Genomic DNA, 26684 nt, shown 5'->3' with positions numbered 1-26684 from the left:
TTGGTTAAATTGCAGGTAACATGATCTTTTTAATAGAATATCCAAGTCTCTGCAGTTCTATGTGCTGGCTGGGTCTTTCTCATGAGGGCTCCCCATCTTATTTTTCCCATCAGAGATTTTCTTTACTACATATAATATGAGGCTCTCACCATCTTGTTTTTGTAAAAATGGGAATGACTCTTTGCTTTCTAATTTTACTCCTTCCCTTTTATTATTGGTTGCTACTTACTTATGCAACACGATTCTTCCCTGGGCACTCATCAGCCCATATAGTTTTCAGCTTGGCATGGCTCAAACCTCAAATTGTTCGTTTTAAAGTGGCTGAGTTGCGCAGATGGTCAATAAATCAATCACTATGGCCACTTTATTGCTTGTAAGGTGATTACACCACTTTGCCCGTAGTGACTTTTCAATTTGATTAAAATGCAGCTCCACCAGGTCGTGGTTGAGCCCTCCATGCATAAAAATACATAAAGCAGTGAGAAGCCTGCGCTTGAATATTTTTATAACTACCCTTCACCTCTTTACCCAGCACTTTTGTGGTTCTCGTCCTATAATTCAAATTTCCATGCTCCTTGCCAAAGCCCTTTTTATTTCGTGCTCGCTCCAAGCTCCTGCCTCTGTGAGAGTGCGTTGCTTTTTCTGCGAACTGCTGGTGGGCACCGGCCCCGCCGCAAAGCGTTTCCCCGTCTCCAGCGAGCTCCTACGTGAGCCGCAGCCAGGCTCCGACGCGGAGCACTGTGGACGGTGCCTTGGTTTATTTGCAATTGCATTTCAGACAAGAGGGCCTGGACAGTGGGAGTGGAATTGTTACGCAGGAAAGGAGTAAACCCTCAACTTTGCTACCGCCCTGGCAGCAGGTGCCCTTTCGACTATATATTTTAAGAAAAATTAAAAGTGAGCATGTGAGCCCAGAGCTCCTTGCCCAGGGCCTGTGCTGCCTGCGTGGCATGGTGCTTGTCTTAGTCAATTCCAGCTGCTGTAGCCATTTGTTTCTCTCTTAAAAATACCACAGAGCGGGTGGCTGCTAAGCAATACACACTTAGTTCTCACAGTTCCCGAGGCTGGAAGCCTGAGATCAAGCTGCCAGATGGTTGGGCGAGGACCCTCTTCCCAGTCAGACGTCTCGCTGTGTCCTCACATGGTGGAAGGGGCAAATAAGGGAGCTCTCTGGGGTCTTTTTTTTTTTCTCTCTGGGGTCTTTTATAAGGTCACTAGTCCCATTCATGGGGCACTGCCTCATGCCCTCATCACCTCCCAAATACCCCACTTCCTGCTACCATCACATTGGGAATTAGGATTTCAGCATATGATTTTTTTTGGGGGGGGAACACAAGTGTTCCGAGCATAGGATGGCTCATGTAGCAGGTGGTCCTTGCCCTCCTTGCCCATCCCCTTGTCCATCCCCATGGTAGCCCCCTGGCACGGAGGGCCACTGCCCTCTGCACGTTACCTTTGTTCCCACCAGTCAGTTCAAAGTCTTGCCAGCATTTTCACTCTACTGTTGCTACGCACTTTGAACATCCATGGTGACAACCACATGGGCTGCCTTCCTGAGTGGTCTATTTTATGTCCGAGCAGAGCCAGTGATTGGTTTGGTTGCAATGACTCGATCTTGCGTGGTATGCCTCAACCCCATTTACCCCTCCAGCCCTCTCATTTTGACACCTTGCTTTTGCAGAACATGAGGGTTTGCAGAAATGTATAGAGTTGATCATGATTATTTGTGGTTCTGTGTTTGTGAATTTGCCTACTTGCTAACATTTATTTGTAAGCCCCTGATCAGTGCATGTGGCACTTTCCCATCCATTCACAAACATGTGCGCTTGCAGAGTGGAGAAAAGCTTGAGGCTCCAGAAATGCACGTTTCTAGCCGAGGTGGGAGAAGTTAGTGCTTCGTAGCCTTCTTTCAGCTCTCACACAGTAAACAAGGGTCCTTTCAATCTGTTTAGTGCCACATTTTCCACATTTTTGTGTCTTTTCATTGGTAATTTTGCTGTTTCCAATGGTTCTGCGAATAACAAGAATTTATTGTGCTAGAGACTGAATGTGTGTGTCTCCTAAGTTCATATGTTGAAACCTAATCCCCAGTGTGATGGTATTTGGAGGTGAGTAGATTATGAGAACTGAACCTTTGTGACTGGGATTAGCGACCTTATAAAAGAGACCCCAGAGAGCTCCCAAGTTCCTTCCACCAGGTGAGGACACACGGAGAAGATGGCCATCTCTGAACAGGAAGCAGGCCCTCACCAGACACCTAGTTTGCCTTCACCTTGATCTTGGACTTCCTAGTCTCTAGAACTGTGAGAAATAAAATTTGTTTCTTATAAACCATCCAGTCTAGGGTATTTTTGTTAGAGCAGCTCATATTGACTAAGACAGACTGTGTGTGTATGGATATACATATATATTTAATTGCAGCAGAGATGGCTACACTGAAATAATTCTTTCTTATATAAGAAATGGTGCAAGTGGGTCATTCTGCCGGGTCTGTGCAGACATCCTGCTTACGTTTTTAACCACAGGTCTTCTCTCCCAGGTGTAACTAGCATGGTTAGATGCAGGAGCCATGAGCGGCTCTGGGAACCTGATGGATTTTCTCGATGAGCCATTCCCTGACGTGGGGACATATGAGGACTTCCACACCATTGACTGGCTGAGGGAAAAGTCACGGGACACTGACAGACACCGAAAGGTAGGTGGTGTTCATAAAAGACACATTGAAGGGGATTCCTTTAAATGGCTAGGCCGGGCTTCCATTGCAGTTATGGAGCTCGGGCTCAGGTTTGGTTGTCATGGGTGGACCAGGTTCTAAGGAAGGGGAGGGCTGTGGGAGAGGCAGAGATACGGTCAGGTAACTACAATACCAGAGGCTTTGGGTGGGAGGTTGTGTCACACACAGCTTTAGAAGTGGTCATTCTGAAGGGAGACATTGATTCAGTGCCACCATTTTGAATAACTTCCTATTTTAACCTATGTTAAATTGCACTTAGTAAGTTTGTTTAATTAAGTGAAGTTTTTGAACTAGAAAGCCCATTTTGTCATGGTGGTAGGTAAATGAAAGAATAATGTGAGTGGGAAATCAGTTGGTTAACTGCATTCATCTTCCCAACCACCCTGTTTCCCCAGGAAGGTTTCAGGGAAGGAGGTGCGAGTTGGAGAATAAACCCGGATGAACTGCTGTGTCTTTTGTTTCTAGATAACCAGCAAAAGCAAGGAGTCCGTGTGGGAATTCATCAAGGGCCTGCTCGATGCCTGGTCAGGATGGGTGGTCATGCTGCTCATCGGGCTGCTGGCAGGTACGTGGAAGGGTACTCCCGGGGCAAGGCGGAGGTGCCAAGACCCGAAGCGCCAGCTGTTGGGATGCTATTTTGAAAATGGAGTGTTTCTCTTTTATCTCATGCAAGGGATTTAGTACTTGAAATATCCAAGAGCAAAAGACATGACCAGCCCCTGAAAGGTCACCGCTTCTATTCCCAGTCAGGGCACATGCCCAGGTTGGGGACTTGGTCCCCAGTAGGGAGGCAGCCCATTGACGTTTCTCTCTCCCTCTCCCTTCCACTCTCTCTAAAATCAATCAATCAAAAAAATACACGCCCATGCATTGAACATAAAATCTGTCATCCATAGGCAAGATCCGAAGGCAGGGCCCGAGTGTGGTCATTGGAGAGCTGTAACTGGAGAGCTGGCCGGCCTCTCCGCACAGTGTGAAAGTCTATGGCCATACTGAATTTTATTGAAAGCACACATTTTACATTCTGTACTACTTGCTTATGAAGAAGGCAAGAAAGTATGGGGAAATTTTGATCTTTAATAATAAAATGCCATATGAGACTGGCTTTTGCTAATACTAGGAGACCCTGGAATGAATTGCAAATATCCCAAGACATTCAAAATAATGTGAGACACCTCAGGAGCTGGAGATACCTCCAGCCCATTCATTGTTCAGACCCTCGGGGACTCTGCGTCCTTCATTTTATAATCCCAGCACCATGCTTCCAGAGTGAATGAATGAATATGTGGAGGAGAAACCTGCACTTTTAATATCCAGTGTACCAGCTCTCCATGGAAATTGTTTCCTGAAGCTTACTTCCTTTTAGGAGGCTGGAAAGTTAATGTCTAGAATAAAGAATTTGAGCGTGCTAAAGAGATTCCTTTAATAAAATCCCCTGCCTATAATAGCAAAAGAGTTATGGTTATAGGATGGACCAGACAATGACCATAATATGGGTGGAATATAGCAAATGCTCTAAGAAAGACAGAACACCAATGGGGCACAGATACAGATTTTGTGATTACTGAGGATTTCAATTTCCAGGTGCTTCTTCATTTGTTCCATATACAATTATAGGAAGGGCTTCATTGTCCTCAGCATATGAAAAAGAGCCAAGAGGAGTGCTTAAGGGGGACTCCTTTCCTTCTAGTCACAGCAGCTGTTCGTACATCTCTCCCAGTCTGTTCTCTCCCAGTGATGTTCCCAGTGTGTAATGGCAGCAGTGTTGGAAGGGAATTAGATTTTATGGATGTTCGGTGTATTGCCACCAATTTGTTTGGCTGCTTCTATGAAGACCTTTGAAGGTAGGTAAGGTGGGAGCTTGCTGTGAATTCTGATGTCTTTGTTTAGAATAGATTTTAAAATCATACACTGTATCATTATCCTTGGCTCCTAAGGAGGAGAAATGAATAGAGGAATGAAGAAATCCAGGATAGATGTTCTGGCATCTTGCTGGAATAAACAGCACAGTGTAGATTTATTGACTAATCTAAGGGCCTGATTAGGCTGTCTTTAACCTGATATTGACCAGTTGGCTTCACTGTCAGCCCGATTTTTGTCAGTTCTTTTATGAAGAATCACTTGGGGAATTAAAAAAAATACTTCTGCCTGAGCTTCAAATAGTATATTTGGAGATGATGCCCTAGCATTGAGTAAAGACCCCTTTCACTTCCTCCTGTCCCCCTCCACCTGTGATTCTAATGTGCAGCCAAGGTGAGAACCACTGGAGAAGGGCGAGCTCATGGACACATCAGCAAACGAATATAGGAGGAAGGCAAGAATGACATGATACTGACAGAAGGTTGCCAAAGTGTTCTTTTGATCTGGATGTACCTTGAAGGGAAATCCACCAAACTGTCCCATTCACTTTCCTGTTCCAGAGCTGGTGGAGAGGACTCAGGTGTCCCACTGCCTGGCCTGTCATCTCCTCAGTGGCATCCTGGACATTATCTTCTGACTCCTGAGATGGAGAAATCTAGGGTCTCCTCTGCAGTGCACTTATCAGGATTTATCACTGGGTGTCACTGTTGCTCCACAGAACAAAGCATTAACAAAACATTAACGAAGCAGTTATTATGAATCACCACTGGGTGTCACTGTTGCTCCACGGAACGAAACATCAACAAAGCAGTTCTTATGAATCGCCACTGGGTGTCACTGTTGCTCCATGGAAAGAAGCATTAACGAGGCATTTATTACTAGTCACCACAGGGTGTCGCTGTTGCTCCACAAGTGAAGCGTTTATCAGCAATCACCACTGGGCGTTGCTGATATTCCATACATAGAAGGAAGCTGAAACTTCAGGACTGTGAGAAGCAGAGTTAGGCAGGAAGACTGGGTGTGGGATAATGTGATTATGAATGAATGAATAAATGAATGAATGAATGGTGGTGGAATTCAGGGTGATCACTGGGTCTGGCTCCTGGCTATCTGCAGGACCCCTCCCTCACCTTCTTTAGGTCTTTGTTCAAATGTCATCTTTCCCTTGAGGAATTCCCTGATCACTTTTTCTAAAAGTACACTTCTCCCTCCCTGAGCCTCATGCCCCTCATGCACTGTGTGTGTGTGCATGTATATAACAGCTTTATTGTGGTATAATTTGCATACCATACAATTCACCCAGTTAAAGTATAAAATTGAGTGGTTTTTAGTGTATTCACAGAGTTGTGCTGTCATCGCCACAATCCCTTTTAGAACATTTTCATCGGCACCCAAAGAACCTCCATGCCCTTTAGCCATCAAGCTCCAGTGTCCGCTGCCTCCTCCCAGCCCCTGGCAACCACCAATTTACTTTCTGTCTCTCTGTCTGCCTGTTCCGGACATTTCCTGTAAGTGGACTCATACAATATGTAGTCTTTTGGGATTCACTTCCGTTACTCAGCGTGACGTTTTCAGGGTTTATCCGTGCCATTCCACACTCCGTTCCTTTTTGTTGCCAAATACTATTCCGTTGTGTGGGTGTAACACATTTTCTTTCTCCATTTAGCAGTTGACAGACATATGGATTGCTTCCACTTTCTGCTGTTGTGAATAGTGCTCCTGTGAACATTTGTGTGCAAGTCTTAGTGTGGATGTGTGTTTTCATTTCATTGCTTGGTTAGATGGTACCTCTAACTTTTTGAGGAACTTCCAGACTATTTTTGGAAGTGTCTACACCATTGTAACATGCTATACAATATACAACATGATATAATATATATTATATAGATAGTATGTATATAAAATCATGGTATCAGGATATGATAGGTATGGTGATGGGTAAATGTCTGGGAATTATACCTAACCCAAACTTAGGGAATCAAGGAAGGCTTCCTGAAGGAGGTAATGTAAGTGCCAGAATCTGGAAGATAAATAGGAGATTGCTGGGTGTGGAGAGGACAGTGCTGCCTGAGATGGTGCAGAGAGAAGAGCTTGGTGGGCTCCAGGAACATGGAGTGGGCGGGTGTGGGGGTTAGTGATGGAGAGAGATGAGGCTGGATAGGTACGAGGGGCCAGCTGTTTGAGTCTGCGGCCTGTTGGGGATTCAGGCGTTCTCCCAAGAACAATGGGCAGTTTTGATGTAACAAAGGAGGAGCAGGGAGGGGTGAGCCCCAGTGAGGGTATGTGGATGCCTCTGGTGTTGATACAGGTAGGTGTGATATTATAATAAGGATTCAACAAAAGTTTGAAAAATTTAGTAGCCCGAGAGTATTTCCTCCCTTGATAAAAGACTTGATTAGCTTATTCTGGAAAGATACCCAGGGTAGCCCTCTGTGGCCCAGTGCACACTCTATTTTATCCCACTTCTACCAGACTTTAAAGTGGTTATTTACTTATATAGATCCACTATCCCTTATACAATAATTTAAAAAATCCAGAAAGTTCAAATAAGTGAGACTTTCCAAGTTTGGTTCCCATTTGGTGGCCAAACCTTACTTGAACAGTGAGGCTGTCATCATGCCTCCATTTTGTCTGAATTGTCATACTTTCCTGAGAAACATTAATGTGTGTGACCCCAGCCTCCTGCTGCTGAGGCCGTTACGGGGTTATGTCATTTGTAGGGTGCACGCACCCTATTTCTGGAATTTTGGAGGGATGGATTCTGCAAGCTGCTCGGCTTTGGTGGCTCATGATGAGCAAAGACCTGCATGTCCCTCATCTGCCTGATTAAAGCAACCGAGGACCACACATCATGGCCTTTGTGCCTCGTTGGGCTGGGCACTGCCTCTCCCACGTCCTAAATGCTCAGGAGACTTCATGACAATGAAGGAACTTCCTGTGTGTGGCACCTGTGGGAGTTTGCGTCCTCCTCTGGTATGTGGCCTTCTCGGCTGCTGTGCTCCTGTGCTGGCCTCGTGGGGTGTGTTCTCACCATGTCATCGTGGGGCGATTCCTCTAAATGGCTCTTGCTGTTTCTTGCAGGCACCTTGGCCGGGGTCATCGACCTTGCTGTGGACTGGATGACCGACCTGAAGGAGGGGATCTGCCTGTCTGCCTTCTGGTACAGCCATGAGCAGTGCTGCTGGACCTCCACTGAGACCACTTTTGAGGACAGAGACAAGTGTCCCCTGTGGCAGAAATGGTCAGAACTGCTGGTGAATCAGTCAGAGGTGGGTTTCTGGGCGGGGTCCCGAATGGGAACGCTGCCACTCAGCAGTCACTTCGGGACAGCGTTGGGCGTGTGACTCTGTGGTTTCACTTTCAAGTGTGAGGTGGTAGCTCACTGTGGTTTAAGTTGTCACCTTCCACTGAATTTTATGAGTACATGGCATAGGATGTTTCTGGGCCTCCTATGGCAGGAATGCCCAGGCACAGGGGGGAGTGGCGAACCACAGACTGGGCGCTGGCCCTCATGCCCTTAGAGCTTCAGATCCGTATAAAACTCTTAGTTTGGGAAAAGGGTTAACTTCTCACCAAATTCCGTGGCTATCACAATGACTACAGGTCACTGACGGGGCAGAAACCCAGGTGAGGGGGAGCTGGGTTGCCAAGGTTCACATTGAGGGAAATGCGAAGATGGTTCAATTGGAACTCTTCTCGGAAAATGTAATGTATTCATCTCCTCCTGCCTCCACTTTTGTTGCCCGATGGACTTACTTCAGCTGATGACGTTTGCAATGCCCTTTGACATTTTGCTAAACCTCTTTCCCGGTGAATTGAAAATTAATTTCTTCAACTCTCAGAAGTAGATGGGATCTTGAAATCTCACACATTCTCAGTGTTCTCCATCACTTCCAGAATAAATCCCCTGGGGTTGGCAGCAGTGGACAGGCAAAACTGGCCGAGCACCATATTTTATTTCTTCTCTCCTACTTGCAGTATATTTTTTGGGGGGAAACATGGCCGTCCATCTTTTTAGTCGTTTCTAAGATTTATACTTTGATTCAAAGAATTACCTTTAGCAAAAGTGAGAAGTTATGTTTAGTCTGAAACAGGTACATTTCAAAGCGGGTGATATGTGTTCTTCATTTGGCTTTCTCAGCACATAGGTGTGAATATATGTGAGTGTAAAGGGCCAAGCAGCCTCCTGGAGCATGTTTCTGCATTTAATAGGCACACATGTGGCCATGGCCATGGCCTGCGTTGTAGGTGACCTTGCTTTTCTGCCCTGCACTTGAGTCATCCAGATGGTCGCAAGAAGCTGAGACCCAGAGAAATGTGGTCCCCACCCAGCAGACCAGGGCCTGAGCACCAAGGAGCCCAGACTGTGTTTGGTCCAGAAAGCTTTGTCCAAACATCAGGTCATTTGGGAGAAATGGTTCAATGAATTGTTCTGAGAGAACAAGTTGCCCGGTCTAGAAGTGCCTCTCCAACGTTAGCATGCATCCAGGGCCTCTGCGGGGCACCCAACTCCTTGGGAGTGTCTCATTCAGTAGTGCTGGGGTGGGGCCTGGGGCTCTGCATTCCTAATACGCCCAGGGGCCGCCGATGCTGGCTGTGTCTGCAGGTGTCTACTGTAGCAGTAGTGGCAGACGACAAAAGCAACGCTGCCTTTTCCTCGACCTGGGACCCAGACCGAAGCTGCCCAATGCGGTGAACATCACGGGGAGGGCGGGACACGGGCCTGCCGCAGCTCACCCGTTCCTTCTCGTTCTGTGTCTGGTCAGGGCGCCAGCGCTTACATCCTGAATTACCTGCTGTACATCCTGTGGGCCTTGCTGTTTGCGTTCTTGGCTGTTTCCCTGGTGCGCGTCTTTGCGCCCTACGCCTGCGGCTCGGGAATACCGGAGGTGAGTGGGGCCGAGTCTCTCCTGTGCGGATAGAGAACAGCAGATAATTCCGGAGCACTTAGCGGCCGAGACAGGTTCCAAACATCTGACACCTATTAACTCATTTACTCCCTACAATGAACCTGTGGGGTAGGCACTGTTATTCTTCATCTGATAGTTGAGGAACTGAAGCACAGAGAAGTTAAGTAACTTGTCCTAGGTCACTAAGCTGGTAGACTGGGAGTTGAACTCAGGATTTACGCTCTATATTCAGGATTTATGCTCTATTGTTTCTCGGATGAATAAAGTCTTCTGTTTGTAAACCACACAAAACCCTCAAAGCGTGTGGGATCAGAATTCATTAACTACACCCATAAATGTGGTACTTCTGTAACTTGTGGTAGATCTGCAATGTAATGCAGAAAGAAACAATGGAAGTTTGTTGCTCAGAAGGTTTGCTGATGGGTAAACTCCGTTGCCACGATTTGCTCTTGTGGCGACAAGTAATAGCAGTCTTTACAAAACCCAATTCCACGTGAGGGCATGCACTGTGAACGCACCCCCGTGAGCTCAGACTTCTGATATTTTCCAGCACTTCCATGCAACCTAAGTATGAGGGAAGTGACCTCATCGATTAGGAGGAACGCCGGAGACTAGACTTCAATCCCAGGATGATCTACTGGGTAGAATAACGATAATTGGGCTAATTCCTGAGAAGCCCAGAGAGTGAACATTTTAGCCAGAAATAACCTGCAAGTTCTTAGATGATCACTATGAGCTGTGCGGCTCAGTTCTCCTTTGGGTCGGTGCTTCAGCTGTGCCCAGAGGCAGTGGAGACAGCAAGTGTCAAGATGTGAGCGATAATGGCGACCCACACGCTTCGCTGGTGCCGCCAACACTGCCGCTGGCCCAGGTGGTTCATGGAAAGGGCTCGAATCATTAAAAGCTTGTTGGGAGAAAAGCTTGACATGTCTGGTTCAAGGAGTGACAGAAAAAAATTCCTCTACTCGGCACATGCGCAATAAAAACTAGACGATGGAATGAAACTTTTGGACATGCGCAATGGGAGTCAAAGTGATGAAATAGAGGGGCATGAAACCCCAATAGAATTTACTGGGAGGAGGGCTCAATCCAAGCCCTGAAAAAGTTAGGAATTTGGGTTGGAAATTTAAATGGTCCTTTGTTCCAAGAAGATATATGGAGAATTAACAAAAACCTTGTGGCAGCTTCTAGAGCCTGCCCACTCTCTAGCTCCCTGAGGGTATATTAATTGTCCTTAATTCACAATAGGATCTTACCATCATGCTGACTTTGTGAGGGTTTATATGAACATATTACTGCAGGATCCCAGCACTCTGCACAATCACACAATACGAACAGAGCTGCTGGCGAAGAAGGCTTGGGGCACCACACTCACAAACTCCATTGGTGACATGGAAGAAAGAGGAGCCCAATAAAAACACTAGCCCAGTTTTGCACACGTGAAATGGTTAGGAATCCATGTGTGCTCCCCAGTGCACGTGTGAACCGGCAGGTGTCTGAGGCCCGTGCCTGTGCCGTCCTGCCCGGCTGGGCTCAGCTGGTGCCGTTTTCTGTGCTCACCCCGTGTTTCTCCCGGATGAAATTGTGCGTAAACAGGTGCGAGATTGTTATGCTCAAGTTCTTCCCTAGTGCCCGAATCGCATTGGAACAAATTTGTGTTTTCAAAACAATTATGGCAGAACTTACTGTACTTTATTTAATACCCATGACCTACGGCACCCCGGACGTTAAAAAGAACCGATGGATGTTGGCATCTTAGTTTATCACCCCGCTGCCAACAGCAGGCATTTTTTGATTGAAGCCACCTTGTAAAAATAAGGAGATGGCCAATGGAGAACTGGCGGGAAACTCAAAGCAGCTGTGAAAGGCCGACGGCAATGCCATCTTCGCCTTCCATGAAGTGGGGGTGCAGGCACAGTGGGTGGGCCTGCACCCCCACAGGGAGCTGGAACCTGAGCTGCCCGGAGGGCCCGGACTTTGTCTTCATCTGAAGCCCGTGTCTTTCTCTGCGTGAGAGTTGTCAAAAGGGGCACAATGCTGAGTTCAGCGTGAAGTTTCCTATGTGAGCAAAGTGCAAGGAACACACTGATGGGGATGAAACTCAACATAGTGAATTCAAGTGACAGAAGTCAGTCGCGCAAGAATATATAAAGCATGATTCTAGTTACACGATGCTGCTAAACAGCCCGAAGGCAGCAGCATCGTTTAGTGACGCGCACACTGCCAAGCTGCAAAGAGCGGCGAGGAGGCGATCAGGGTGCGGGAGGGGGCCCCCTGAGGAAGCCCACACTGGGCTTTCAAAGGGCCCACTGTTCTCCCAAGTGTGGCAGTGAGCACATGGGCACTTGTTTCATTCATATGCTTTTAACCACATATACTATGTACCATCCGTTCCTGCATTTATAAAAGAGTTCACAATAGTCTTTTAAAGTGTCAGTAACCCAGTGGAGGTTTCATAATTAAGTTTTGGTTATCATGACTCAGTAGTAGCAAAAGTTTCACTATTATAATAGAGCTTGATATTACTAAGGTTACGGTACCTACCCCAGTTCTTGGAGGGAAAGGGCAGAGTAACAAATGGAAATAAATTGTTTCTGGATATAAAGAACTTCCTCCCAGTCAAGACCCAACTAACTATGTAAACTGACTGCACTCAAATTGAGATGCAGGGCCACTCTTGGTTTTAGCAGAGACACTCACTAAGCTATTTGGGAACCATGCCTGCCATCATTGGACTGATCTGCTTTCAGCTGTTACGGGGCGTGCAGTGTCCGACAAGCGGGGACCGCACGGAACTTCTGCGTGGTTTAAAAATTGCTCACCCTCCCCAGCATTGGCCTCTGAAGCATTTTGATGACAGAATGAAAATTCCTTTGGAAACATTTTAAATGCAAATTGAGAGAACATTTTTCTCTGTAAGAAATGCTCTTGTCTACTGGCTCTAAAGCGCATTTAAATGCGAACACTCTTCTTGGATTTGGGGATTTAGAGAGGACCGGGCATAGGAGTCCTCTTTCTATTTTGTTTGCTTCATTATCAGAACCGCTATTGACTATGTAAGAAATCATGTCCTCTTAGAACTTGCTTTGAGCTGGTGTTTCATTACAAAACCCGAACGCTCTCACAGATATTTATTAACTCCTTTAATAAATCCGCTGAAGTTCATCTCATTAAAACCCTGCTTGATTTGGTCTCTATTAATTCAAATTAAAGCAAGTGATTGGATTTGGGCATCTAGTGGGAACGAATTTACTTTCTTTAGTCCCTAATTTGATCATGGCAATTTTATCAAATCATTTTAGAGAATTAAAAAGTACCTATGACATTGTTCAATTTACCACATGCCCTGGCTGGTGGAGGCTCAGGTAATCGAGATGCGTGTAATTTTCTAAATGGTATGAGGCTCTTCAACTCTACCCTAGGGTCCAAATTCACATTAACTAACTGACAAAAAATTACAGATAATTTTATTCAAGGCAACACAAACGGGCATGATTGCGGCAGGCATAATAAAACACCCCTCAAGTAAATGAATCTGAGATGCCCAGGCTCAAGTAGGCCAAGTGCTACTTGTTAAAGGTCAGTTTAACCACTGTTAGTTAACAGCTAGTGCAAGAAATAGCATCTGATTGTGTAGCTAGAAGACCTTAGTCACGTTCTACGGGAAGGAGTGCCTTGAGTTTTTCTCACATGCTCTCCATCTTTCTCCTGGAATGGAGCAGTGAGTGGTTCTCTACCTGGGCTGCATTTTAGAATCACCTGGGAAGACTGTAAAAACCCCCAGGCCCAGGATACACCTCACACCAATGACATCACATCTCTGGGGTTCTGATTCCTGAGGTGAGTCCAGTGAGCGCCAAGGTTGAGAAGGATTGCTATAGCTCTTTGAGAAATTGATTCCTTGGCAGAGAAATGCCCACTCAGAAGACACTTTGAAGTGATGCAAATGTCCAGACACTGACAAGAGATAACATTGCCCTGTTTATTATACAATGGAAAAACAGAAACTGACCATGAATTTCACTGGCTGATTTACTCGGTGTCCTAATTAATTTATGATTACAGGGTTGTAAATTGCCAGCTGTAAATATTTACTCCATTTCAGCCATTCAGGTGAAAAGTTACTTACCCATTGGTGATGCTTCTGTATCGCAAAGAATATAGTTTGGAGGAAGAGGGCTCCAATATACGAAGTTCGTCACTTAGGTTGGCACCCAGTTGAATTCTCAAAGCATCAGGCAAACTCATGTGCACCTTCAGGAAGAAAGCCATTATGTGGCACTTACGGAATGTGGTGGGTTTGAAAACGGAGTGAGGCAACTCTACCTGTTGTCAAAGTCCTTTTCAATACAAGAGGGCAGGAATCGGAAGGGAGGGGTCGTCATGGATACACACATCTTCACATCCTTCTGAGGTGCGTTATTAGAAAACATTGAGCATCTTCTTTTTCCAACATGGTATTAAGAATATTTTCACACACATACAACAGTTGAAAGAATTGGAGGTGAACACCCATAAACCAATTCCCTGCAGCAGGAGTCGGCAAGGATTGGCAGACTTTTCTGGAAAAGGACAGTCAATGTTTTCAGCTTTGTGAACCAAGAGGCAAAATGGAGCAACTCTTCTCACTAAAAGGCTAGGAGTCTTGTTTTGTTTTATGTATTACATTTAAAAATGTTAAAAGCACTCTTAGTGTGTGGTTCATACAACACTAGGCAGTGGGCTTGCATTTGACCCACAGACACGACCTGAAGTTCCATTGACATGCTGTTCTGTGTGCTTTGTCACACAGCTTTCTCTCTGTGTCTTGAACATCTTTCAATAATTAAAAATTAACAGTTAAAATCAATAGCTACATGTCTCTTTTCAACACAACAGAGGGTAATGTGAGCAGGATAAAATGCCACAAATAAAATGAGACTCTGATAATTACTCTTCAGCCCTCATTATGATCTTACCACTCTAGGAATAATTAAGATTGGCTATGCATTGCACTAGTTTCACATTTCCATTAGTATAATATAAAATTATATGCTAATATAAATTCTGTTACTAAAAAGCTATAGCTAAATCAGAAATGAAAGCAGCCTCTCTTCGATGTGACTCAGTGACTCTAGGCTTGAGCGATACCTCTCAGGGGAATGAGTTCTTTCCAGCTGTGGCACTGAGGCAGCTCACACCTCCTCTTTTCTGTCCTCTGTTGCAGATAAAGACCATTCTGAGTGGCTTCATCATCAGGGGCTACTTGGGCAAGTGGACCCTGCTGATCAAGACCGTCACCCTGGTGCTGGTAGTGTCCTCGGGCCTGAGCCTTGGGAAGGAAGGGCCGCTGGTGCACGTGGCTTGTTGCTGTGGCAACTTCTTCAGCAGCCTCTTCTCCAAGTACAGCAAGAACGAGGGCAAGAGGCGTGAGGTGAGCAGGCTCAGCTTCTCTGTACTGGGAGGTGCCCCCCCCCCCGCAGGCGCTTGTTTTCATGAATGGCTTCAGGCTACATGGACACTTTGCCTTGCAGGTACTTTCAGCTGCAGCCGCAGCTGGAGTCTCCGTGGCCTTTGGTGCTCCAATTGGCGGCGTGCTCTTCAGCCTAGAAGAGGTGAGCGCGGGGGCCAGGGAATGTGGGTGTTGGCTGAGGGATACAGGGATGGTTAGCTCAGCATTAGGCCTCCATCTAAGGCCCTCTGAGGACCAGACTCAAAGGAGCAGTGACATGATTCCTGCAGCTCATTAAGGAGCCACGATTTTTGCTGCTAAGTATCTGTTTTGAAAAATTGCCAATATAAATTTTTTGGAAGATTTGCAGTGTCCTCTCTTTCTCACAACCAAATTAATTAAGCATATTTTTGTTTTTGGCAACCCGAATAGATCTATTCTGGAGGTCAGCAAACATTTTCTGTGAAGGACCAGATAGTAACTATTTTAGGCTTTGTGGGTCTCCGGGTCTTGGTCACAGCCACTCAGCCCTGTGTGTAGTGGGAAAGCCGCTGACAATGTGCATGTGATCTCGCATGACTGTGTCCCAACACAGCTCTCCTTATGAATGCTGAAGTTTGAGTTTTATAGAATTTTCATGTGTCACAAAATAGTGATTTTCTTTTGAATATTTCACGTCACAAAATATTCCTCCCCAACCATTTACAAATCTAAAATTGTTTCTTAGCTCATGCACCATTCAGATACGTTTGTTAGGCCAGGGCTTTCCAACCCTTGATCTATTCTGTTGTCTGTAGAATCAAAGTCAAAGGTTTATTTGCTTTTAGGAGGGTCTCTGTGCCATAAGCAGAATTATGATAAATATTTTCATTTCTCTTAAAAATAGTTCAAAAAAAACCTTGACTAGTATCCATTCCACTTTTAGACATAGAGTCCTCTAAATATCTTTGTTGGCGCATTTGGGTCATAATTAAACCTAGGTCGAGGAAGTGAGTACCGCCTGTCTTTGGCCAGTCTCTAATTTTCTACTTGTCCGTCCAGGTCAGTTACTACTTTCCCTTGAAGACTCTGTGGCGGTCCTTTTTCGCGGCCCTGGTGGCAGCCTTCACGCTGCGATCCATCAATCCCTTTGGGAACAGCCGCCTTGTTCTCTTTTACGTGGAATATCACACGCCTTGGTACATGGCCGAGCTCTTTCCCTTCATCCTGCTGGGGGTCTTCGGGGGCTTGTGGGGAACCCTCTTTATCCGCTGCAACATCGCCTGGTGCAGGAGGCGCAAAACCACCAAGCTGGGGAAGTACCCAGTGCTAGAGGTCATTGTGGTGACCGCCATCACCGCCATCATCGCCTACCCCAACCCCTACACGCGCCAGAGCACGAGCGAGCTCATCTCCGAGCTGTTCAATGACTGCGGGGCCCTCGAGTCCTCCCAGCTCTGTGACTACATCAACGACCCCAACATGACCCGGCCTGTGGATGACATTCCCGACAGGCCGGCCGGGCACGGGGTGTACACGGCCATGTGGCAGCTGGCCCTGGCCCTGATCTTCAAAATCGTCATCACCATATTTACCTTTGGCATGAAGGTAAGTGAAGGGGAAGGAAGATGTGTGGGCCACCCACGTCCTTCTTGGGAAAGCACCCTAATGGCCAAAATGAAATTTTGACGGGAAGAAAGGGGGATTGATGTTTACTGAATGTTGTCTTGTGCTGGGCCCTTGACATTATTTTAATCAACAAGAACCTATAATTTTGATAAATAACAAGCCTATGAGTTAGATTTTAATCCCATTTTACAAGTGAAAAGCCAAGGCTCAGAGCACATCATTCACACAGGGATGTATGCAGCTTGGTGAACTTTCACGAAACACATGCCTGTGTAATCAGCACCAGGATCAGAAGTGGAACACTGAGAATCCTCCAGAAGCCCCGTTGTTTCCCATTACTATTGCTTTCTGTGTGCTATTCTTATGATTTTTTTTTCAGTCTAAGAAACCATGTAGAGAGTTTACACTTTAGTGTGTAATGGTCAGGCACAAACGAATTTTTGCCCTGACAACAAGGATGGAGGACTTTATTAAACAGCTACTGTTTCTGATGCATTCTCTCCTAGAAAAGGGATTTTTATTTTTGTGTCTGACAAGACACTAGCTTCATCTTCCGGTGCCTGCTGGGAAAGGTCCATTTTGAAGTTCTGGGGGATTAAGTGGCCGAGGGATAAGGGGCAGCTCAGAAAGGAACAATTTCCTCAGGAATGTCCTAAACTCTAGAAATCACACTCAAGGATCTAAACTTACCTGGAATTTGGTTAAAGATCCACTTCCATTTTGAGATTGATGACACTCTGGGCTGGGCATAGATGTGGCTCCCACTCAGTATCATAGCCACGAGCAATCTCCACGGACACGGAGAGTCAGGCGTGTTTTATAGCACGTGTTTGATCACTAGATAAAATGTGTTTTCACACAGCAAAACAGAAAGCATGCTATTACCAAGATCTTTTAGTTCACATAGTCTATTTCTGTGCTGCTTCTAACCTGGCTTGAAAATATTCAGAATACTTTTCAGAAAATGGACTTTGTTGGGAAGAGGGCAGTGCCCCCTTCCCAGTGGGTGTTTGGCCACTGTATATTTGAGAGGGCAGTTAGCTGAGGAAAGCTTTTTGGAAGATCCAGGGTGGCTGCTCTGCCACTGTCAGCTTCTTTATTCCACCTGAGAACGGCCACAGGCTCTTTTTTTCCATTTTCCTGCTATGGCTTGACATTTAATTTTAAAAGCTAATCTGAGGGACATGCAAGGGGAACAAGACAGCGGTGAGTATCTGAAATGACAGATGCTCGCTTTGAATGCTATTTGCAGTGGGGCTTATCATTCTTTAATCCACAGCAGGCAAACTGGGCCAGCTGTTGAAGGCTGGGAAATGAAAGTGGAAAATTGCATTCTCTGACTAGGCAGGTGCAGTCACTTGTCCCACCTTTCCCAGCTGACCCACTACAAAGTGTTACACCTCCTTTTAAGGACTGAAGCAAAATGCAAGCTCTTTGAGGTGGGACGGTGTGTACTGGGGGTGGGGAGGCTGGAATTGGGACTTCTCTCATGCTTCTTTCCCCATGTGTCTTCCCTGGAGATCCCATCGGGCCTCTTCATCCCCAGCATGGCTGTGGGAGCCATGGCGGGCAGGATGGTGGGAATCGGTGTGGAGCAGCTGGCTTACCATCACCATGACTGGATCATCTTCAGGAACTGGTGCAGGCCCGGAGCGGACTGTGTCACCCCGGGACTTTACGCAATGGTGGGAGCAGCAGCCTGCCTAGGTACAGCCAGGGGTGGGTGAGGCAGGGTGGGAGGTGCAGGGAAAGGTGAGACAGACCAGCATAAAGGCTGATCGGGGTTAGAGGACTGGCCAGAGGAAGACGTGAGCACTTGCATGCTCAGGATAGGAGAAGTTGTGCTGCTGTGATGAGTAAACCCCTCAGTCTCAGTAGCTTAACATACCAAGGCTTCTGTCTGGTCTTTGATGGCAGTCGATCCTCATTCGTGGAATCCATAATTGGGCATTTGTCTACGTGCTAAAGTTTGTTTGTACCCCCTAAATCAATGCTTGTGGGGCCTTCACAGTCACTCTTGGACACTTGCAGAGCAGTGGAAGATTGTAGTTATCCGACATGCACGTAGGTCCCCAGCTGAATTGACTAAGGTGAAGGTCTACCTTTTGGATTCAGTTCTCCACCTGGACACAGATGTCCTCCTTGTGGTCTATTTAGTGCCATGTGTTTTGCATTTTTGTGCTTTTTGTTAATGATTTTGCTGTTTAAAATGACAACCAGGTGTAACGCTGAGGTGCTGTCTGGTGTTCCTAGTGCCAGGAGCCTGGGATGTGCCTTAAGGAGAATTTACAGCCAGCTTGTCAGTTTCCACGATTCATGCCCTCCTGAGGGTCTGGGGTTGAGTTGTGGAATTTCACTCCTCTCTTAACTTGCAGGTGGAGTGACCAGGATGACGGTGTCATTGGTGGTCATCATGTTTGAATTAACGGGTGGTCTGGAATACATTGTACCCCTGATGGCGGCAGCTGTGACCAGCAAGTGGGTGGCTGATGCCTTCGGGAAAGAAGGCATCTACGAGGCCCACATCCACTTAAATGGGTACCCGTTTCTGGATGTGAAGGATGAGTTCACTCACCGCACACTGGCCACCGACGTGATGCGGCCTCGGCGGGGAGAGCCGCCGCTGTCCGTGCTCACCCAGGACAGCATGACTGTGGAGGACGTGGAGACGCTCATCAAAGAGACTGATTTCAACGGCTTCCCTGTAGTGGTCTCCAGGGACTCTGAGCGCCTCATCGGATTTGCCCAGAGGAGGGAACTGATTCTTGCAATAAGTGAGTAAAGAGGAGAAAACTCATGAGCTACTAAGAGGCAAATGGCAGCCTTTGTACCCCCTGTATTCTCAAGGAGGGTCAAGAGAATGTACAAAGGTAGGAGGGCTTTAAGCCAGGGGATCTCACACTTGAATGTGCATTCGTGTCACCTGGGGGTCTGGTTGAGGTGCGGCTTCTGATTCAGCTGGTCTGGGGTGGGGCCTGAGGCTCTGCATTTCTCCCAAGCTCCCAGTTAGTGCTATGCTGCTGGTCCCACGTCACACTGTGAGGAGCAGGGTCTTGCGAGGGGCATTCTTGTCTGGAAGATGAGCACCACATTTGCAAGAAGCTACCTGGACCCCAGTCCTGCTAGGAGGCAAGCAGCTGCTGCCTTTTAGGGAACTCACTGTTGGGCAAAGCTGAGAAGGAAGGGATGGGAAAGCTTGGCCTGGCCCGGGGGGAGCTGCTTTCAGAGAGACACTCTCAGGCACGTGAACTACTGAGATGGTGAGTTCTTTGCCTCAGATGCCTCTCGGCTCCACACAAGCCTTTCACTTCACTTTATGACATTATGTCCCATCCCGCCAGTTCAAGGCCCACGTGGGCTAACGAGCAGAAATCATGGCCGTTCCGTGCGATGCTTTCCCTCCTTGAGCGCTAACTGAAATCAGCTGCGCTGAGGGGTAGCCTGTCGAGTTGGCGGAGGAGAGAGGGGACGATGCCCGGGTGAGGTGTCCCAAAGACAGGCAGCTCAGAGGAGCAAGCCTGCGGGCCCCATCAGCCTAGCGATGGCCGCATTGGAAGGGGAGCAGGATGAGGATTCCAAAGAGCAAGGCCTGCATGTGAACGGCTGGGGGTCTTGGTCAGGGGGAGCAGTGAGCCTCCGGCTCCTCTGGCGGAGCCTCGGTGGACCTCCCGTCGCGGCGCGGCTGGGAGCAGCTGCACACCATCCCAGCACCTTGCCGTCAGCTGGGGCCCAGGGTGCAGCTCAGGTGTGCAATTTTACTGTATATGCCATCTTTCAGAGTGCTCATGAAGTTTGCCAGTGGAACTCGCCTGGGTATGGTGGCCGAACTCCCCACTGGGAATGCACCTTCACGGACAACCCTTTGCCTCTCCCTGCCCTTTGTTAACTATCTCTTAGCTCTCCCTTTGAATTCCCAAAGCTCTTTGCCATGTTAAATAGCTTTGAAAATATCTTTAAATGGATCTTCATCAAAGGCTTTATAAAAATAACTTGAGATAAGCTATATCCTCTAATGTTTGTTGCTCAAACATATTTACCTTCCAAAAGCAACAGCTGACTTTATATTTTGGACACTGGCACATCTGTGCCAAGTTTTCAGCGATGTTTCTCTTTATTATAGTCCTGCCACTCAGCAGATAGGTGCCTTTAGGCATAAATATTGCCTTATAAAAAAGGAGATTTAAAAAAAAAGCTGTATAAGTAGGATTGGGTTTGTATTAAAATAATGTAATCAGCAGTCTTTAGGAAATATTCAATCCCTAAAATCTTTTAAGCAAAGGTCGAAATTAAAAAATGAAAGTACTAAATGTCACAGAATCCATTACCTGTTGTGTAGCTCTGGGCACACCTGCTAAAAGACAGTTTACTAATTTTGCTGAAACCCATTACTGTAATCAAGTGGGAAGCAGCGATTGTCATCAACTGGTTAGAGGAGAAGTCTAAGCTTGGCAACCGTGTGCTCCTCTGGAAGCTATGTTTGGAATGTCTGAAGAGGCAACACTCGGCGTAAATAATACCTATATGCTTTTAATCACACCGAGCACGGTGTAGAGGCTGCTATTTACATGGTTTGTGAAAAGGCAAAGAGTGTTTTGTTCTGAGCAATCAGAAAAGCTGTTTTCCTGATATGTGGAAATAGAAGAGTCCTGGATTCTGGTGGAGAAATTTGTGAGCTATATTTGCAGAACTATATGCCCTTTTGTGAATATGGAAATATGACAACAGCATTTAGCTAGTAATGATTTCATGCCAATTACACTTTCAGGGGAATTAGGAGCCAAGATGATAGATAGATCCAAGATAGTTTGGATAAGAAAAGAATGGTAAATAAGGCAAATAAGGATTTTTCTTACAGCTCATGTTAAGAATTGTAGCAGCTGCTCAGGTGACGCTTGAAAATGTGTTATTTTCAGTCCCTCTGCAACACGAAACCACTGCTGTCGCCTTTGTTAGAGAGCAATTCTTGGGCACCACCTAGGAAGTGCTGCCCTCTTCACCGTCACACACCAGCAGTGGGCCTTGCGTGGCCCCAGTTCAAATTTCCAGGAAATGGGACTTTACTCCTTGGTGCCATTTGCAAATATGAAGCTCTTTCCATGCTCAGCAGGGCTCGGGCTCTCCCAGTCTTGAATTCTGCAATTAAGTGAGGATGGTTGAGAGAGGACTCAGTGGGAAGCCACAAAGATGATTAAAGGGATGGAAAGTTAGAGTTATGGGCAAGAGTTAAGGGAACTCTGATTCTTTTGTCTGGTGGATGATTTAATGACGGTTCTCCAGCATGTGGGAGATGCTTACCAGGGCCGAATAAGAAGATAAGTGTTAGATCTGTTGGATGGGCTGTTTAGGGACAAAGGTTTCTTCCTGGGAGAACAGTCTGCTTTTCCTGCTGGGGATAAAAACATATAAGAGGGACTTCTCCATGCCTTTGTAAACTATGACATCATAAAATAATCTGCTTTTTCTTCTAAATAGTTTTTACTTTGTTATCACATCATCTTTTTACTGACCACCACTATAGTTGCTTCTAATTTTCCATTTTAACCTTTCTTGTTAATTACATTTGTTTTTATGAAGCATTTAAAATTTTTTTTGTTAACCCTCACTCGAGGATGTTTTTCCCATTGATTTTCAGAGAGAGTGGAAGAAAGGGTGGGGGAAAGAGATGTGAGAGAGACCCGTCGATTGGTTGCCTCCTGCACTTGCCCTGACTAGGGCTGGGCATCAAACCTGCAACCCAGGTACTTGCCCTTGACTGGGACCATTTGGTCCGCAGGCCAACACTAACCACTGAACAAACTGGCCAGGGCTATGGAAGCATTTTTAATGAGGAGAATGATAAAGTATTACAGCCCTAAAAACATAATTACTCCAAAGTAGAGTTTCTCAACCTTAATACTGGTGATTTTTCAGGCTGGCTCATTTGTTATAGAGAGGGGCTGTCCTGTGCACTGTAGGGTGTTAGGCAACATCCTTGCTTTCTACCCAGTAGATACCAGTAGGAACCCCATCCCCCAGTTATGACAACCAAAGGTGTCTCCAGATATTGCTAAATGTCCCCTGAGGGTAGGGCAAAATTGCTCCCAGTCAAGAACCATTGTTCTAAAGCCATTGTAACAGCTTACTGGCTATGTGAGTATTTCTAGTCTTTTAGAATTTCTTGGCCTATCATAGTTTGCAAAATTCACTTTACCAACACTTTCTTAATTATCTGCTCTGCACCTGGCATTCTGATCGTATTGCTGTGAGGAAGTGGAACGTCAAGTTGAATGACCTTAGCAGGTGCTCCTAAAATGTACAGCATTTTCCAGAAGCTGTGGCCATTAATACTAGTTCTGGCAGAATGTACAATAAACCTCCTTATTAAAAACAGTTTAACTGTCTGATCTTTAAAACAATTAAAAATGAAGTTTACTACATTTTTAAAGTGAAAGTAATACGTACTTATATAATATTGGGGAAGTCAGAAGGAAAAGAGTAGACAGAAAAAGCCCCCCCTTTCTCAACCCCATAGAAAGTCATGGTTAATATTAGGTGTATTTCCTTCTTGTCTTTTACACATGTAAACATTGGTTTTTTTTGGAGAGGAGTTCTTTTCTAACAAAGGCTCCCATGAATCCGTGGGGTGTGGGAGTTTCTTCTCTTATAGCATTGGGTCATCCCCTGGGGGAGGAGTCAGTGAATCCTTCCACATAGAAAATATTCTTACGTATCCACATGTGCCCCCATACTCCTAGGACCTGGAGCACAGGGTGACAGCAGCCAGTCTCTGTCCTCTGTGAGCTTACATGCTAAAGTTTGTTGCAGGCATTTTGGTGACCGATGAAGATTTCTTGTCCAAACTGAGAGTAGATGGTTCACTCTAGTGGAGAGATGCGCAGAGCTTTCTTGCTGGTTCTTCTTCCATTCACCAGCTTTCAGCCTGTGCATAGCGCCCCCACTCCCCGAGCTCAAAGCTTTAAGAAAAGTCTTTCTGATAGAGTTCCTAGCAAAGCTCCTCTGGGGAGAGCAGCAGCTGCCACTCTTGGAGTAGCAACGAGCACAGCTCAGACCTCTGGCTCTGACCCCACCTGCTGCCTTCGATTCCTTGTTTGGCAGTGGCTAGCTCATGGGCTTTCATTCCTAATGCCTCCTGCGTGCAACAGGCTCTGTTCTACATGGCAGACAAAGACAAGTCCACCAACATTTAGTAGGCTCACTCACTCCTCATTCACTCCTGGATTGATTGGTTCATGCACGCATTTGGCAAATATCTGTTTTGTGTCTGCTGTATACTAGACATTGTCCAGGCACTGGGAATGCACTGGGGAGCAAGAATCCATTGAGCTAGCTGCCGTTAGAATCAGGGCTTCTAACCCAGTTGGTAGATTGCAGAGGAAATGTCAGCTTGTTTATTTCAAGAAGCCGACTGACAGTTTCCTAAGTTGCATTTGGTTTTTATAAGGGGTTCAGCAAATCCATGTGATCAGTTCTTGATTGAGGTGTGTGGCTTGATCCATTCCTAACGTGGAACCAGATTATTGAAAGATGGGATTCCTGCCATGTGGGACTTTGAGACTCAAATGGTGCATGAAAATGAGCAAATAGTATGTGTTGACTGTTGCCTCTGCCTTAGTGCTCCAGGATGGAACCATCTTGATTTAGAGGACAAGTGCTCAGTGTGCATTGTGTAGCATCTCCGTTTGAAAACATGTTGTGCCTCAGTGTCATCCGGCATCTGTGGTTGAATCATATCCCATTTGATGTAACTACATTTAGCCTGACCCAAATAATGTGCAAGTATCTTCCCACCAGGCCCTCCATTCCTCTTTTAAACAGAGACCCTTTTGCAAACTCAGCCTGACCTGAATGCCTCCAGTTTTCCACTGGAGTCTCTCCTGCAGTAAACGGCCTTAGCGCAGGCAGTTCGAGTTTTAGTTCTCAAAGAACAATATAGGTGAATAGTAGTCTTTGAGAAAGCGAAAACTGTATTATAGAAACCAGAATTTGTTTTAAGGCAAAGCCTTGCCATACATTTTTGCTAACCCTTTCCCATGAACCAAAAGAAAGATTAAAATTCCAACAGAAGGAAAATTGCCTTGGAGAAATATCTTGAGACCGATGGATTTGTTTCATGTGTGACTTAAAATAGCCTGGCTTTCTAGCACTGCATAATGCTGTATTCTAATGAGTTCCTGTTACCCCACTTCAGCTCTCTTTCACATGGCCTTGCCTATAGATAGAACTAGGCTAATTGTTACCATAACAGTTTTACTATCTCTCTTTGAGATATCCTCACAATGGCCCATTTTTAAGAGAGGAGATCCAAGGGGTGAGAGATGCAGCTTTTCTAGGGGTATTTCCTTGGTCCCAAGGATCATATTTGGGATTGAGCTGCATTTCTGGGCTTTGAGCCTGGGATGATCCTATTAATTTTCTATTTCTTTCAGGACTCACAATGTCATTTGGGCCAACTGTAAGTTTGTAAAAAACCAATGTATTAAGGTCATGGGGCAGATAAGTGAGGTTTCTTGTGATGTCAAACTTCAGCCCATGATCGGGTGAAGAAGCATCAGAAAGGCAAGGGTGGGGGGCTCTGGGCCTTCTGGATGCCCTGGAGCCCAGGGAAGCAATGTGTCCCCCAAAGGAGCCATCCTGCTCAGGCCCATCTTTCAGGACTTTGGCAATGAACAGTTGGGTCACAGCAGGCGGACCCTTGCCCAGTATGACTGATTTCACAGATGTTTGGCTGAAGCCCATCATTAAGAATGTGGAGTTTGGCCCTGGTTGGTGTGGCCCAGTGGTTAGAGTATCAGCTTGCACACTGGAGGACCGTGGGTTCGATTCCTGGTTAAGGGCACATACCTGGGTTACAGGTTGGATACCTGGGCCTGGTCTGGGCACGTGCAGGAGGCAAGCAATGGATGTCTCTCTCTCTCTGTCTGTCTCTCTCCTCCCCTCTCCCCCACTCTGTCTCAAAAAGAAAAAAAAGGAAAAAATATCCTCACTCAGGTGAGGATTTAAAAAAAAGGAACATGGAGTTTGCCCCCCGAGCCCCTTTTCTGTGGGATTCTAGGATGCAGGAGGGGGAAGGTGCGTGTTCCCGGGGCCTGGGTCGGGAGCTGCCCGGCGGGTTTGGGTGTGGCTCATGCTCCCGCCTGCCCCTTCCAGAGAACGCCAGGCAGCGGCAGGAGGGCATCGTGAGCAACTCCATCATGTACTTCACGGAGGAGCCCCCCGAGCTGCCGGCCAGCAGCCCGCAGCCCCTGAAGCTGCGCCGCGTGCTGAACCTCAGCCCCTTCACGGTCACGGACCACACCCCCATGGAGACGGTGGTGGACATCTTCCGCAAGCTGGGCCTCCGCCAGTGCCTGGTGACGCGCAGCGGGTGAGTGCCGCGGCCGGGCGCCGCCTCAGCCTCAGCCCTCGGGGCTCAGGGACCAGCGCCTGTGGAGGACGGCAGTAAGCGTGGGGCGCGCTTTGAGGAGAAGGTGCCGGGAGCGGTGGGAACCCAGCGCAGGGGCCAGTGCAGCCCGGAAGGTGGCAGAGGCTGCTGCCTGGCCCGAGGCTGCAGGCTGAACTACAAAGGGGAGGAGCTAAAGGAGGGGACTTAGGGCTGCTTTTCTACTGCCCAGCTGACACCGGGCTCAGGGAGAAGATATAGCCAGTTCTGCTGTAATGTGACATATACACTCCTCAAAGTCACGGCACTGATCATCTGCACAAATGAGCAATGAAAGCCACAGGGCTCGTGAGAAAAATAGGGTTAGGGGCACAGTCCTCAAAAACTTCATCAGTGACACATTAAAGAAAAAGATGGGAAGGTAATAAAAATGGTAGTACCATTTTGGACATGTTAAATGGTTAAGAAATATATCACTATGACAATAAATACGTTACTTCACCTTGGGAAAGCTCCGAGGTTGGCTCCTGGACATGAGCATTTGGGGTATCCCTGTCCCCAGACGCAGCTGGGTGCAGCTTGCTGCTCTCACCTGCAGTCTCTCGTGGATGAAATCCCCAGAAGCAGATGTGAAGTTTGCATTCTGCTCAGCTTGTTCCCTAAATTGTCAGTGTGTTTAAAACAAGTTCATGCTTTCAACACAAACACCATCAGGGCGCTGGGACGTGGCGGCACCCTGGCACCGTCTCTGCCACAGCAATA

General features: G+C 46.6%; 1 protein-coding gene across 1 annotated transcript in view; it reads left to right on the top strand.

The window, feature by feature from the left end:
- Window positions 1–26684, top strand: part of CLCN4 (Cl-/H+ antiporter 4) — a 50903-nt gene that overhangs the window by 16642 nt on the left and 7577 nt on the right. Inside the window, exons 2-11 of the mRNA XM_087813668.1 lie at window positions 2540–2695; window positions 3200–3299; window positions 7676–7863; window positions 9361–9483; window positions 14711–14917; window positions 15018–15098; window positions 15977–16522; window positions 18064–18250; window positions 18919–19317; window positions 25691–25907. Of these exons, the coding sequence (XP_087669794.1) occupies window positions 2570–2695; window positions 3200–3299; window positions 7676–7863; window positions 9361–9483; window positions 14711–14917; window positions 15018–15098; window positions 15977–16522; window positions 18064–18250; window positions 18919–19317; window positions 25691–25907 (2174 nt within the window). The 5' untranslated portion in view covers window positions 2540–2569. The remainder of the gene's footprint in view (window positions 1–2539; window positions 2696–3199; window positions 3300–7675; window positions 7864–9360; window positions 9484–14710; window positions 14918–15017; window positions 15099–15976; window positions 16523–18063; window positions 18251–18918; window positions 19318–25690; window positions 25908–26684) is intronic.

This window comes from Miniopterus natalensis, chromosome X (genome assembly GCF_054644295.1).
Source record: "Miniopterus natalensis isolate mMinNat1 chromosome X, mMinNat1.hap1, whole genome shotgun sequence".
Taxonomy (NCBI): domain Eukaryota; kingdom Metazoa; phylum Chordata; class Mammalia; order Chiroptera; family Miniopteridae; genus Miniopterus; species Miniopterus natalensis.
Note: the sequence above shows the minus strand (reverse complement) of the source record. Positions and strands in the feature narration are given on the sequence as shown.